Consider the following 15,539-nt stretch of genomic DNA (forward strand, 5'->3'; position numbering starts at 1 on the left):
GCGTCAGAGCGCATGCGCGTGCGTGCGGCGTTCGCCCTCGGTTCTGTTCCTGACGATAATTTTTGTAATTGCTCTTTTTTGTCAATAAAGTTATTTTACAAAAGTTCGTGCACGGAGTGCTGTTAGACCTAGCAAACTCATCTCTAGACAAAGAAATGAGTTGTATGTCCAGGTTTTCCAAGAGACAACTCTTTTGTTTCTAAAGTAGCGTTTTAGGTAGAGCACTTTCGTTATGTTCTATTTAAAGTAACATTGTTCCTTTCTACTTACACGTGCTAGATACACTACTCAATCAATGGGTCACTCATCCCTACCTCAGTGAAACACACTCCCTCTTACTTGAACAGCATGTTCGGGAGGAAACCGGAGCAAACCCACAAAGACTTGGGGAGAACATGCGAACTTCACACAGACTAGCGCCGGGGATCGAACCCACGTCCTCTCGCACTGCGGTGAGACAGCAGCACTGCTTGCTGTGCCACTGTGCCGCCTCGCCTTCTTTCTAATAAATAAGGTGTGGTTTTCTTGCCATTATACATTACTTTCATTATATCTTTATTGGACTCCCTCTTTAAGTCTTTAATGTCAGGGTAGCGGCGACCCGGACCCTATCCCGGAGGCGGGGGTACACTCTGCTCTCTCTGGATGGGATGTTACAGCATAGACACACACACAATCACACATTATGGACAATTCAGAATCGCTAATGCACCCAGATTCAAAATTAAGCCGAACAGCCAATTTAATATATGTTGTATATGTCTCCATGTATACTGTATGTAATATATGTCAAGTACCACACACACATATATATAATATATATATATATATTATATGTATACACATTATAACTGGCAGGGTTCTCAAGCTGATCCACCACAAATCAGCTTTTTATTCTTTTTATGAATTAAATGAACAAATCATGATCTCGCAATACAATATTGACACAGAACAACCAAACATAGCCAGGCCAGGGGAAGTAAATAAATAAATAAAACAAATAAACTACGAGTCACGCAAGAATGACCTGGTTGGCTTGTATATTATATTACATAAAATTAAGCCTTAAAATATTACAGTAATTTAACGTCTTAGTGGACTTCTTATTAGTATGCTCTTTACTAGTTTTTATGTACTTATAAATTTTTTTATAAAAACAAAGACGATAGTTTTTTTAAGCAATTTGTACCTGTGTATATTATATTTGGCCAAGACATGAGCCTTTACCCTGTTCAGCCCTGGTTTATACAAACGTGCCTTTTGATGACGCAACGGCCCTTCCATGTTTGAACAGGATGTTTATGTTGCCATGGTGACTGAAACTAACAGCTCAGGAAGACACGTATGAACGGTCCTCTTATCATTTCAAAACCTCATGTTTTGCACTCACTTGAGTGGTTTTAAGATCAAGTGTCACTGCCTGTATTTATGCATCACAAATAACAATTGTTATCAGTTATTTAGGTGACGTCTTTGTTCAAGACAACTTAGTTGGTGTTCTAAGGTATTTACATTTACCCAATTTATATAGCTGGGTTTAATTACTTACAGTATCAGTTCAAGGTAAGTACCTTGATCAATGGGTACTAGGGCAGGAATAGGATTCACACCTGCAACTTGCACATTGAAGCAGTGGCTCCAACATTACGCTGTTTGCTGCTCCTCCATCATCTTGCAAGTTCGCTGCCTCATTTTTTAAAAAAGAACTGACAGGAAAGCTTGCTGTTGTGATAGCTATAGGACATAATTCTTGCATTGTACATCTCATTTCCATTGCTGTCTACGTCGTGCATATGTATATAGCATTTTACAGGAGAAATTACAGGGAGGATACCATCATTGGACACAATACAGCAGGAGTGGAACTCAAAGCACCAACCTTCAGGTTATAAGTTAATGTTTTTAAGTGCCACCCCACCTGCTGGCTGTCAGTGCACTACCTCCTGCTCATTTTTAGATGTTTTGCCCAAAATATAAAGGGTATTGTAATTATTCTTTCTTTATTCCATAATCACAGCAATGTTTGAGTTGCACCAAGCAGTGGCATCTGAGAACTATGACCTTGTGTTAGAACTGCTACAGTGTAATAAATGCAATGTGAACGAGAAAGACTTCAAATGGGATTGCAGGACACCGCTCCACTGGGCCGCAGCCAGAGGTACGGTACAGGTTTTCTATGCAGTTTCTCATGGTGTTACCTTTCTGCTATTCTCTGTTGCTCTTGGAGGAATTGCTTTCCGTGACCTGCTGGAATAGTAATATTGTAGCATCCTTGCGGGGATGTTTTCAACCTGAAATGTTTTCTGCTAGAAATCTATTGTTACCAGAAATATAAAGTTCCAAAATTATTGTTCTGGCCACGTGTGAGTGAATGTGTGTTTGGCTGTCTTGTAATTGACTGGCACCCCATCCGAGGTGCACCCTGCCTAGCCTTAGTGCCATATGGTTCCGGGATAGGCTCCAGACTGCCATGATCCTGCCTTGGCATAATTGGATATCATATTTGCAGGACAGTAACTTTGTACAAGCCCTCCATTTCACCCTCTTCCCAGGACAGACAGAAATGGTGAGGATTCTGATTGAGCACGGCGCCAGGCCCTGCCTCCGAAACAACTCGGGCTGGACCCCAGCCCACTTTGCCGCTGAGTCTGGGAGGCTGGAGGTACTGCACCTGCTGCACTCCCTTCACGCCCCCTTGCACAAGGAGGACTGCTGCGGAGACAAGCCGGTTAGGATTGCGGAGATCTATGGACATAAAGAGTGCGTCAACTTTCTGAAAATGTAAGGGATAGTTTTTACCTGTTTTCGTTTTATGCAAAAGTTTATTTTAACGAGACAGAAATGCCTATTTTTTTCATTCTTTTTGTCCAAAAGTGAGGAATTAGTGCAACATATCAGCCAGGTATTTACTCTGCTGCAGTGTCTCACAGTCTGGATCTTTACCTCGGTTGCTCCAGTAAAACTCCCAGCAGTTTGCACTGATGCCTTGCGATACGAGTGACAAAGTTATGAATTTTTCAGGATTAAAACATTTTACAGTTTATTTTTAATTGTACTTTTTTCACTTTTCTGCTTGTTGCAGAGCAAAAGTGACCCCTTTCATACTGTTCTTATACAGCCTGTACAGGTCGCATCTGGTATTTGTGTGTTGGTGATCAATAAGATATGTTACAAAGGTTTATGGGTTTGTGGAGAGAAGATATTTTTATTTTCAGGCATTTGAAATTCGTTTTAATTTGAATGTAGTTCAGATTTATAAAATAAAGGTCGTACTTATTATTTTAAAAAATGTATTATAATTCGACACATTTATTGTACCTAAATGAACTGAAGGATATCTCTGTTATTAAGCTTTTATTGACTGCAATGTAGAAGCAAAAGTGACTTTTGGATTTATGAACAAATTGAGTTATGAACAGACTTCCAGTCCAGATTGTTTTTGTAAAGTGAGGAGCCAGTATAATATAGGTCACATTGGTTTGAATGTAAGTGTCAAATAAGTAACAGATTTACAATAACTGTAACTGTAATAATAACACTGACTCTGGTGTTCTTTTGTGTTTCAGAGCAGAAGCAGAGAGCATGGAGTACCGGAAAATGGCAAAAGAAAAAGGCATCAAACTGGACGACACTGACGAGGAGTGGGAGGAGCAAAAAAAAGAAGTTGAACAAAACCAGAGGAAGCAAGACCAAAAAGATGACACAGCTTCTGTCCCAAAATAGTGAGTCAAACTGTAGTCACCGAAAGGGAGCAGCAGAACACCGGGGCCAAAACTTGACTGTGGAACTAATGGCAAGATTGCAAAATAAACCGTGGATATTTTCAGTGGTTATCCTTAAAATCAATCCTTACAGTTATAACTGAGCATTTTTTCACATTTTATTAAAGAAGGCAAATAAAGACTTTATCATTACCATAAAATTAACATTATCTGTTATATTGTTGGGGGGGTGCGGTGGCGCAGTGGGTTGGACTGGGTCCTGCTCTCCAGTGGGTCTGGGGTTCGAGTCCCGCTTGGGGTGCCTTGCGATGGACTGGCGTCCCGTCCTGGGTGTGTCCCCACCCCTTCTGGCCTTACGCCCTGTGTTGCCGGGTAGGCTCCGGTTTCCCGCGACCCCATATGGGACAAGCGGTTCAGAAACTGTGTGTGTGTGTGTTATATTGTTTGACAGTATTTCACAAATCTGACTTTTGTTCCTAGTTTCCATGTGGGCTCCACATGTGTATGTCCATCCATCCACTCTTCTATTGTCAATAACTTGTCCAGTGCACAGTCACAGTGGTCCAGAGCCTATCCCAGAATCATAGGGTGTGAGCCACTGTACACGCCCATCAGATACACAAGGTATTTTGCAAAAATTAACATAAAAATGAAAACTGCACACAAACTCATAAACCTCGGTTTTCATTGTCAGTTATTATTTTATTGATGAAATTATTTGTAAAATATAGACATTTGATGATTACAGCAGGGTATCAACTTGCCATCAGTTATAAGAAAAGTGCCCCCAAAATTCAGACTTTTCATTTGTTTTTTTTCCATATCAAACAAAGCATATTTACAAATTGGCATTTACTTGATTAGTTTTGACTAAATGAGAAACATCGGAATGCAGTCAGAATTCTGAACAAACCTTTTAGTCTGAATATAAAGACAGCATCTTCTAGACATTTACTTAAATTCAGAGTGAACACAGTTATCAAGTAAAGTACATTCTTTGACATGTAATGATTTTTAACAATTACAAGCTGAAAAAAATAACAATTTACACAACAATAATTTATATAAGGTACAAGGCATAGGGAAAATGTATTGATATGCAAGAAAGCAGTGAATGTGTTTTAACAGATCTTAGCATATTAATATGTGACAATATATACATTCAGGAGAATTATACAAAGTGTGTCCATTTTTGAGTGCACCTAAAGGAGAATAAATAAGAATACTGGCTTCAATTTCAAATTACAAATTACAATTGTGTCATTTCAGAAATATAGTATATTGGTCATTTACGTTTACTGGTAAATAGAGTTCATAAAATGCATTAACTCTGCTTTGTCTATCCTTTTGATTTCAAGAAAAAATGATAAAATATTAAAATGTATTGAATTTTGAAGAATGTTAAACACTAAAAGTTGGCTTTGAATCAATGAACAAATGTTTAAATAAATATAAACTGTTATTATAAATTGTCTTTTATTTTCTTTTGTTTTTTGGTGGACAAGGTATGTTTACAAAAATATTGACTTTTGCAAGAGAGCCAAAGATGTTCTTAAAACTTGCTGCCTTCTTGTGACCCAGTTTGTGATTACATACTATTTTAGTGAAGCTTTACTTGATCACTACAAGAACTCAGGGAGCAAATTCAATTTCTACCGATACTGCACATTTTAGCACTGGAAAACATATTTTAAATAGCTTTATTACATTTTGCTTGTAAAAATAATGTTTCATTAAATTAAATTCCTAATTTCAGTCTCCGTTTCACAGAAACATAGACCGAAAAACATTAGAGTACAGTATTTTTTGAAAATATTCAGTGTAATGTCCTGTGTTTTAAAATTTGTCCTCTTTGCAATCTAGAAAAGAAAGCATTACACTACATACTGTAGAAAAAATAAAACAAAAATCTTATCACGTTTGGTGAGCTATGTTGTATAAATATATGAAACTGTAACTTACCATTTCCGGGAATGAAAGGATTATTTCTTAATAATTGATACAACTTTCGTTGAGCTTTCATTTTTAGTTGGTTTTGGGGGCTGCCAGAAAAAAAAAGTTATGTTTTTAATCTCAGAATTTTACATTTCAGCTGGATCACTTACAATATCAAGGATAGTCTTACCGTTGAGATGAAATATTTTAGCAGGGCATCTCGAACCTGCAGAACAAGTATGATAATAAGTGATTAAACCATTTATTAGTAAATTTTATGAAAGGCTTAGTGCATTTTATGAAGTTCATATACAAGTACATTGTAAAATGCAAATGAAATTATTGGAGTACCTTTTTCTCTCCAAAACACCCAGTAATCAAAATTAAGACACCCTGAAATCACATAAAATGGAACATAATTGCATTTATTTGTTTATTTAGATTACCCCACATTTTATAACAGAAATATACACTCCAATAACGTACCTGGAATGAATTTACTATAATGAAAGCATAATTGATAAAAAAAGCTAAAGGTCCTTCTGTGAGATCAATAGTCAGAACAAAAAATCCTAAAATCCATGTTACTCCAAAAATGGGCGTGAGAAACACCACCGCTTTCAGGATGCTCTTGGTGATATCTTTTTCGTCTGCTTTGCTGCCGTCCGACACTTGCGGTCTCAAGAGCTTGGTAATGACCACCATCATGGATAAAAAATTGATAACGACAATTATTAGAACTGGAAAAATGAATGCGTAGATCGAGCCTTTCAAAGTACCTTCGTAGACCAACCAACAAGTTTCCGAGGAGTAGTAGTAGTTTTCTTTTCCATTTTGATAGGCAATGAAGGTGAGAATCACGATAAACAGAGGGCAGATGTAGCCGAGACAAATGGAAAAGGTCAGGTAGACCTTCTTCCTCAGCTGGTGAAACACAAACATGAGCTGGTGGAGGAGCATCATGCTTAGACACAGCATCCAAAAAAACATTGCCAAGTAGCAGTAGTGCTTAATTATCACCAAATAGGGGCACCAGTTGCTATGGTTTATTGACAGAAAAGAGGAAGCCAGGAAGCTGCAGTCCGCAAGCAGCAGACACAAAGAGATGTTGACGAGGGCGGTGTGCCGAAAATGGGAGATGTTCGACTTCACAACTGTGTTCCACACAAGAAACTCTATTATGAGGCAGAGTGTCAGAGAGCAGACCGAGGCCCCAAGACCAACGTAGGTGATTTCATCCTGGAACTTGAGTGAAATAGGATGCTTTGACATTAGCGTGGCAAATGAAGTCAAGTGATTGCACGTACAAACAGCCTCGGTGTTCACACCAGTGTACGTCCAGTCACAGCCATTTCCAGAAAACTGGGATGAAGTAAAATCCCAATAAACACAGTCTATTTCGTAATTACGCGGTCGGCTGTTGATTAGCGGGAATGTAATTGATATGTCATTTTTCAAGGTACTGTTTTGCAGCGTCACTGATAATATAATACTGTTGGTTGTCGTGTCTTCATTTGTCGGTAAAAGTTCGGACAGGGTGCTAAAGGCCACTGCTTTCACAATTCCTTCAGGGAGGATGATTGAGGCATTTAACACTTTTATGCTGCTGTTCTTTTCAGCAGCTTGGCTCACGAGCTCTACATTTGCATACTTGCAGCGAGGGAGAGATTCAGATATATTTATGTGCGTTTTGGTTATGAGGCCCTCCATGGACATCAGGTATTGTTCAGACAAACTAGAATTTTTAGACTGAGCACTTGTTAATTCCGTCCAAGAATTTTTCAGAGATATACTCAGAATGTTGTTCGATGACGCCAACAAATCCTAAAAAAAGAAGGACATTGAATTTAGTAAACATATACTATTTTTTGAGAAAATATAGTTTGAAATAATGTGTGAAACATTCACAACTCGCAATCAATTGATAATTGGATTTCTAGGCATATGTATCATGTTTGTCAAAGAAAAAATACTTGTTCTGTAAAAATTTGGACCTTTCTTATACCTGATAGAAGTATTGAACATGACATTTGATGTCAAGCAAGTTTAGCTTCATGCCATTCATGTTAGAATTCAGTAACATCTCTCAGTTGTTTATGATGTAACAGCACTTACACCTCACTGAAACCGTCCAGCTATTTCAGTCTTATCAAAAATAATCAACATACGTTTTAGGTGAAAAAAATGTGATCAGTCATTACTGATTTACTCATTTACTTTACAAAAACTAATTGACTTGTAAAATCAAAAAACATACTTACAGGTAAAATAATTTGACCTAATGTTACGTTAGCAGAAGCATTATTCATATTCTGCAGAATTGTCACCGAAGCATTTATATTTGCATATGTATTGATAGAAACAGTGCTGTTGGTTGAATTTTTCAAACGCCCAAAAATATCGGAGGCAATGCTTTCAGGAGATCCGCGCCCTTTCAGCAGTGACTGTAAAAATGCCAAATAATTATTTTACAGTTTAACGTGAACAAAGCAGTTATTGTAATAAGCTATTTGATGGATGGACATTGTTAATAATTAACATCTTAAGAATTGTGTATTTATTACATTAAAACACTGGCTTCATATTTGCCACTTTTTTGAAAACGTAACGCATTATGTTGTATTTGAGTTGGTTGTGAGGGGAGCCAGTACTTACATATGTATCTTGAAGAATGTTGTTAAGGTCTCTATTGACACAAGGAGATGTTTCTATTCCCCAGGAACCAGTGCTCAGACATGGTCTTGTCCTCATCCCCACTCTTTCTCCTATACATGCCAGCTGTGCTGTTGTGCTAGCCTTTGCTTTTGGCCAGTCACCATTGGCTTGACAAACTGGTGTGCCCACTAAATTGAAGGAAGTAGAAATTGAACAAAAACACCCAGCTGTTACCTAATATATCGTCGTTTGGGTTAAAACATACATCCTGTGAATGATTACACACCTGCGTAAAAGCCACTATTTTCACTTTACTCTGCAGTGATTTGCACTATTAAGCTACTTACAATGATTTAGACATTTATACAACAGAGTGATTTTTACTGGACTAACTCAGGCAAAGTCCCTTCTTTAAGGGTAGTACAGTGAGAGAAAGTCAAACTCGGGTCTTCAAGTACAAGGTGGCAGCTCTAACCGCTACGCCACCTGTTGCCCACCTAATCCTATATCTAGTCAGAGGTAATGTGTAAATATAACAATATTACATTAAAATATAACAATACACTACATTTTTGGATAATGGATAGTTACATATTAAAGGCAGTTATTTTAAGAAGTATAGCTACTGTATATACATGGATGTCATTGTATTTGCAATGCAAATAAAACAACTTACTGTAGATGACAGGTAAGGTCAGGTTGGCGCTTTCTTGTTGAGACTTTCTGTTTATATACTGACAGGTTACAATAATATCACTTTGAGACTTACACTGTACAGATACTATTACAGAGTTGGATATGAAGCCGTTTGCATTTGTGGAAGAATTTAACCCGCCACTGGTACCAACGAAACTCCATGACATCGTGTAATTTTCAGTACTGTTTTTTATGGTACATGTAACATTAACCTGTAGGCTTTTTTCCTCATCCACAGAGCAGTCTGGGTACTGGGGACCACTAAGTATCTGAATATTCTCTGGCAAGAGCGCTATATCCAAAGTGGCACTGGCTGTGTGGGTAATGAAACCCTTTGAAAAGCTGCAGTTGTAGGTACCTTGAGAGAAAGAAGAAGATGCCATATTAAAAAAAGAAGGATATTAAAACATTGTTAGATTTATGTTGATTTTTTTCTCAAGCAATATTATTTTTTCCTCAATTTATTTGCACACACAGTTCTGAGACTTTCCTTTCCTACAGTTTCAACTACTGTAAATTTTGTATTTATTTGCCTTTTTTTGTTTGTTTGTAAATATTTGCTTTTTAAGTTAAGTGGAATAGATGTGCATTCTTTTAAGCACTTCAAACTTATGCAGACCTTGCCATATTTGAGATGTTTTCAGCAGGGTAAGACTGCAGCTGGGTTCGACTAACACCTCAGTTCCATTAACAAGAGCATAAACATTATTCCCCGCGGTTAATTTCCAAGAACAGGAGTCAAAGGAGGGGTCATTCATGGTGCAGGATAATTGCTGAGTGGAATCATAACATATTGTTTCGTTGGGTGCATATATTTGCACTAGGCCTGTGAAAAGACATGTAAGAGATACCTACAAAGTAATTTAATAAGTGCAAGCAAATATAACATACAAGCATTGCAAAATAATATCAAAGAAATATTTTAAGGCCAATGTGGCAACACTGTTAAATCTATGGCAAGGTGGATACAGTATAATTGCAAGAAAAATACACCCCCCGCAAAGCTCCTTTGAAAATTGCAGGTACATGCACGCACACACACACACACACACACACACACACACACACACACACACACACACACACAGGTCATGAGTATGCAAGCTGCTGCTCCAGCTGCTCCTCTTAATGAAAAAAATCTTAAATCATAATTTATATTTGATCCAGTGTCATAACCCATGTATTGTATAACCTACCATCTCTTTTCTCATCCTTTCATGGCATATTCACCCTTGAGTTTGGATTGTCTTACTGATCATCTCATCCAGTCATTGAATAGTAGTTCTGAATAATATGAATTTACCTGTTGTTGTAAGTTGGAACGTAGCATTCATACTCGTTTGTAATGTGTTTGTTTTGCTCTCGAGTTGAGAAGAGTTCAACGGAGCATTCACGGTCATTAGGAAATCGACAATGACACTTCCTTGCCTTCAGTCCATTTTTCATGAAAAAGAAACAAAAATAAGGTTTGTGTTATTAATGCCAAATCATGAGGTTTCATAATTTGTTGCAATGTCAAGATGTTTACCTGATGCCAGTAATAACCAGACTGTCAAAACCACTGAATGTGCTGTACACTTGTTTTAGCTGAAAAACACAGAAATAACAGTGTTTTTTAAATAGTTTGTTTTACAATCTGATTTTATCTCACAACTCAATGGCATATCTTACTAAACATTATCTGGTCATATGTATTGTAACATGGTCTTTTAAATATAGGCTGGTTCTATTGAAAAATACATTGAACTTGTGTGTGAACTTGGTTTATAATGGCTGGAAAAACTGAACAGGTTACAGGCCAAGGGCGAGTAAGTAAGATTCAGTAAAACAAAAATACTGCATGTCTGTTTTAGCATGCTTCTCAGTCTCCATAGGTAGTTATCCACATACTTCTTCTGTTTTTGTGCTTGTAAAGGCTTTGTACTCTGGGGAACCTGTGTTGCTGTATAGACTATTATAGGCATCAGGAAAGGTAGCTGATCCACTGATGATTACTGTGGGAAAGAAAGAGACAATAAGTATTAACATGTTAGAATCAAAAAAACCTCTTCAATATATTCAGTATAAACGAAAAACAAACGAAATTACAGAGAATAGTATGAGGCACTAGAAGTCAACAACGTCAACTGCAATCAGTGTAGAAATGCATGATGTAGTTTGAGACTATCCGCAGTATTTTTGTAAATACACAGGGGGTTTGGCCTCTGCCTGCTTTTCAGTGGGTCTGGGGTTCAAGTCCTGCTGGGGGTGCCCTATGATGGACTGGCGTCCCGTCCTGGGTGTGTCCCCTCCCCCTTCAGCCCTACGCCCTGTGTTGCTGGGTTAGGCTCCGGCTCCCCGCGACCCCGCTTGGGACAAGCAGCTTCTGTGTGTGTGTGTGTGTGTGTGTGTGTGTGTGTGTGTGTATGTGTGCGCACTGATAATGTACAACATACCTCTTGTCTTAGGCAAACACATTGGTGTGGGTTGTGATGTTTTGACGGAGCACTCAATTTGATTGCAGCAATCTGGCTGCGAGTCACACACTGCGCCACTCCAAATATAACCGTCAGAACATTTACAGATGGTTTTGTTTCCACGGATTTCGCACACTGTTAGAGTTGCCCAAGTAAAATAATCAATCTCGAGGAAAATTTCATCAGTTATACAGAGAAAGACAAATACAACAAACACATGTGGATGTTAAAAAAAAGGTTTTCAGTTATGCTACAAATTTGTTTTAAAATATTGCTCACTGTTACTGACAGCAGTAATTACCTGAAGATGGAGCTAACGTTTTATATTAATGTCCACATACTGTTCTCTGGAAGAACACAAGTTTCATTAACTGAAATTTCAGAGATATGTGTCGGTGCCCTGTTTTTAGCAAGCAAATGAAATTCTCATTGAAAAAAGGCTGAAACGAAGAAGAACAAGCTAGTTGTACCTGTTGTAATGCTGAACTGGCTGATGATCAGAAGGCTGTTGTCCACAGTGATATTTATAGCTTGCAATGTTGTGAACAGATTGGAAATATTCTGGATAGCACCTTCCTCCACCATGATCTCGGCATAAAACATTTTATTTGAGAGCTCTGCAACAATAAGAAACATTGCTGGCCTGAGAAGGAACTGAGAAATTTTGGTTCATGATTCTCTATATCTATAAGGTCAGTCAGAGGCAGCGGTTTGGAACTGTTGCTGTTGTAAGCTTCAGAAAGGTACATAACCTGAATTTTTTCACTTAATAATAAATATCACTTTTTCGTTTATCGCATAGCCAATACTTTGCGTAAACAGTCGTTTACCCATTTTACACTTGAGCATTGCTTATTGAAGCAATTCAGGGTAAGTGCCGACATCAAGCCTATTGGACGTAGAGGAGGATTCGAACCAGGAGCCTTTGGGTTACAAGTCGACATTCCTAACAGCTAAAGTAACAGTTCTCCTTTCCCTGCTTGTATGAGTAACTTTGCTTTGGATCAAATCATTATCTAAAATAGAAAATTACACAAAAATTTAAAGGACAGAACAACTGAATGACACATGGCACATTCTGCTTGAAAGTGACCTTTTTACAATCCGGGTTTAGGAGAATATCTGTATGCGTTTACACAAAGGAGCACAAGTACACTTACTGAAATCAAGGTATGATACAATACTGCATACTGTTTGCACACACATGTGCTTTGTTTGTTACTGACTGCATAATAAACAATATACAGGATCCAGAGAAAGGGAGCTATTTTATAAATACGTGCTTCTGTTGCATAACAAGTGTAATTTGTCAAAGGTCAAAGATAAGGGAAAGTGAACCGGAGTTATAAAGCCAAAGGAAATATCAAATTATCTTCTCGTTACATTTAAAAATTAGTACAAAGTATGAAACATTTTATGTATTGATGTACACTGGTTGATTGGAATTCAGGCTTTTTGTGTTTTGTTTCAGTTAAGTAATGCTTAATCTTTACAATATACTGAATTTTAATTAACATTAAAATTAATTAGTAAATTAATGTAACAAAGAGCCCTATGGACACAGGGGGAGGTCAGAACATTCCGGAGGCAGTCTCTCGATATAGAGAGGTACTTACCAATAACCCAAAAAAAAAAAAATATATATATATATATATATAATTGCAGCACACTGAGAAGCCTAAGAATCAATCCAATACGGTGCACAGTAAAGTTAACCATATGAAGTACAGTATGAGGCCAACAGAATATCACATTTACTAGGTTTTTTGCAGATTTTAGGTCCCTGTGTGATAAATTATGGCTGTGTAAGTAATCCAAAAACCATTCGAACTACACAGAGAATATGCTGGTTTGCATAGTTAAACCGCACATTTTAGTGCTATCACTGGAGTAAAAAAGATTCCATGGGTTACATCACACAGAACGCCATATACTTCTCATTATCAAAACAATGCAAAATTTTTTATGCATATGTTAATTGAGCACCCAAAATGCACAGACTCCTGACTTGCTTTTTTGGTTGTAAATTCAGACCAGAAAACAACATGTAGACTCAAAACCAAGTTACTCGGAAAAAACATGCACCTGAGAGTTCACAGCATCCTTAATAATTCCAGATAAACATATCTATTTTCCATTACTAGAACAAAGTTGGACATGCAACCCGAAGGCAGCCAGTTTGGTCGAAAGGGACCCCCGCTATAGTACCCTTTAGTAAGATACTTTACCTTAGTGTTTCAGCAGTGTAAATGAATGCAGTGTAAGTTATAAAAGTGTAAGCTGATTAAAAATGAAAAATAAACTCACCCCCTGCACATGTCTCCTATACAAACCAATAAGAAAACAATTTGTTATGTTTCAGTGTTTAAACATTGAAGGAGATTTGAACAGATCATGCATTATATGCAATGCATGTGAATTAACATATACCAGTTAGCATTTTCCACACTTCTGTATTTTCATTTCATTGTGGAGCTCATCTTTTTTTAAAAAATTACTGAAGTTATTTATAGAAGGAAATGTCACACTGACCAAGTTAAAAAGTAATCCCAAGGCACAAAAAGCCGTTATTGTATAAATCCTCATCATGAATCTGGAAGAACAGTAACAATCAAGGTCAGTTTGAGGTGTTACATATATTATACACTTAGAGGCATTAAACTGTTTTTTCTTCTAGAAAGATCTGTTATATGACATCACTAAAATCAGTTTAAGCTTGTTGCTATTCTCTTCTCAATGGATATTTTACATCAGAATACATATTTGATTTTCAGAGGATTTATTTCCTGCTTTCATACTATTTCTTGTTTTGTATTAAATGATATTTGTTTATACACAGCAAGAGCACTGTGCAGTAGTAACATAATTTAGGAAACTTAATTTCTACATACCCCATTTCCAGTGACGTATCAATGCAAAAGTGGAGGTTGTGAAACCGAGTTATTCCTTTGAACAAAATTAGAAACATAGGTTGTATTTAGATGAGTGGCTTATAAATACATCATGTGATATGTTTTCCAATGTAGCTTCCATTACTACACTTGCTTTTTCGAATATTGTGGCGATGAAGTACTGACCTCCCTTCTCAGATGTTTCTTGGATTGCTGCAGGCCTGTTGCTCCAAAAAAGAGTTTAACATAATCCATACATTCAGTTCAGCAAAATGAAGTTTCCTACAAGTTTGTGGGAACAGCAAAGCTGGAGAAGTGCTCTTTATGGGGTTGTGTGTGGATGTGATGATTCCTGGGGCTCTTGCACAAAGAGCAGAGATACAGGATGGCCAAGCGCTCTGCTGCACTTGCCCAGCGTATTTGCATGGGGAGTGTAATGCTGGCTCATCTGTTTAAATTGACACAGTATTTGTATCTATGCTTTCGCCTTTCCATCCATATTTGCCTTACAAATATAGTTCTAGCTCCGGTACAAAGGACATGGCAGTATGACAGAAATATGAAAACTGTACATGCGGCTAGAATTTGTATGTTTGGAAAACTGTTTCAGCTGGAGACAATGTTATTCAGATCACTGTTATGTCGTTTCACAAAGGTAAGTGAAAAAGGATCCACAATCAGAGTTTTTAATGTTGGGGATACTTTTTGACCACACACACACACACATACACACACACACTGGCTGAAGCTGCTTGTCCGGAGCGGGGTCGCAGCAAGCCGGAGCCTAACCTGGCAACATAAGGCGTAGGGCTGGAGGGGGAGGGGACACACCCAGGACAGGACGCCATTCCATCACAAGGCACCCCAAGTGGACTCAAACCCCAGACCCGCCAGAGAGCAGGACCCAGACAAACCTGCTGTGCCACCGCACCCCCTACTTTTTGACTAGCTCTCGCATTAAGGGCTGCAATTCTGTTTGTGTTCATACATGCACATAAAATTGTAACTAAATAAAATGCTGCGAATGCTTATAAAGAAATTGTAATGTACCAAGCATCACAGACATTTTTCCCTGACATCAACCCTTTTTTCTTTACTAACTGGATCCTGGATGATTAATCTTTGACCTGCACAGTATTTGCATAATGTTTTTATATCAAAGGTTGCAAAAGGAGATTAACATC

At 37.7% G+C, this 15,539-nt stretch overlaps 2 protein-coding genes across 3 annotated transcripts; one reads left to right on the forward strand and one right to left on the reverse strand.

Annotated features, from left to right (window-relative positions):
• The first annotated feature begins 1,331 nt into the window (after nucleotides 1-1,331).
• Nucleotides 1,332-3,922, forward strand: ankrd66 (ankyrin repeat domain 66). Of its 2 annotated transcripts, none has more exons than XM_018730999.2 (4): nucleotides 1,332-1,342; nucleotides 1,804-2,158; nucleotides 2,553-2,781; nucleotides 3,567-3,922. In XM_018730999.2, exons 2-4 carry the CDS (start codon nucleotides 2,020-2,022, stop codon nucleotides 3,721-3,723), a joined length of 525 nt encoding a protein of 174 aa, XP_018586515.1. In that variant the 5' UTR covers nucleotides 1,332-1,342; nucleotides 1,804-2,019; the 3' UTR covers nucleotides 3,724-3,922. The 2 variants fall into 2 exon arrangements, with proteins under 2 accessions (XP_018586515.1, XP_018586506.1); XM_018730990.2 differs by lacking the exon at nucleotides 1,332-1,342 and having other exon boundaries at nucleotides 1,357-1,885; nucleotides 2,018-2,158.
• Nucleotides 3,923-4,107: 185 nt separating this feature from the next.
• adgrf3a (adhesion G protein-coupled receptor F3a) lies at nucleotides 4,108-14,880 on the reverse strand. The gene is made up of 18 exons (XM_018755687.2): nucleotides 14,542-14,880; nucleotides 14,356-14,410; nucleotides 13,997-14,057; nucleotides 13,772-13,787; nucleotides 11,935-12,081; nucleotides 11,444-11,599; nucleotides 10,899-11,002; nucleotides 10,537-10,595; nucleotides 10,312-10,436; nucleotides 9,628-9,834; nucleotides 8,989-9,366; nucleotides 8,313-8,500; nucleotides 7,919-8,101; nucleotides 6,144-7,481; nucleotides 6,009-6,050; nucleotides 5,848-5,883; nucleotides 5,685-5,764; nucleotides 4,108-4,924 (listed from the first exon to the last, which is right to left on the reverse strand). The coding sequence occupies exons 2-17, from the start codon at nucleotides 14,358-14,360 to the stop codon at nucleotides 5,705-5,707; spliced, it is 3,105 nt and encodes a 1,034-aa protein (XP_018611203.2). The 5' UTR covers nucleotides 14,361-14,410; nucleotides 14,542-14,880; the 3' UTR covers nucleotides 4,108-4,924; nucleotides 5,685-5,704.
• Between the last annotated feature and the right edge of the window lie 659 nt (nucleotides 14,881-15,539).

Source organism: Scleropages formosus, chromosome 15 (assembly GCF_900964775.1).
Source record: "Scleropages formosus chromosome 15, fSclFor1.1, whole genome shotgun sequence".
Lineage (NCBI taxonomy): Eukaryota > Metazoa > Chordata > Actinopteri > Osteoglossiformes > Osteoglossidae > Scleropages > Scleropages formosus.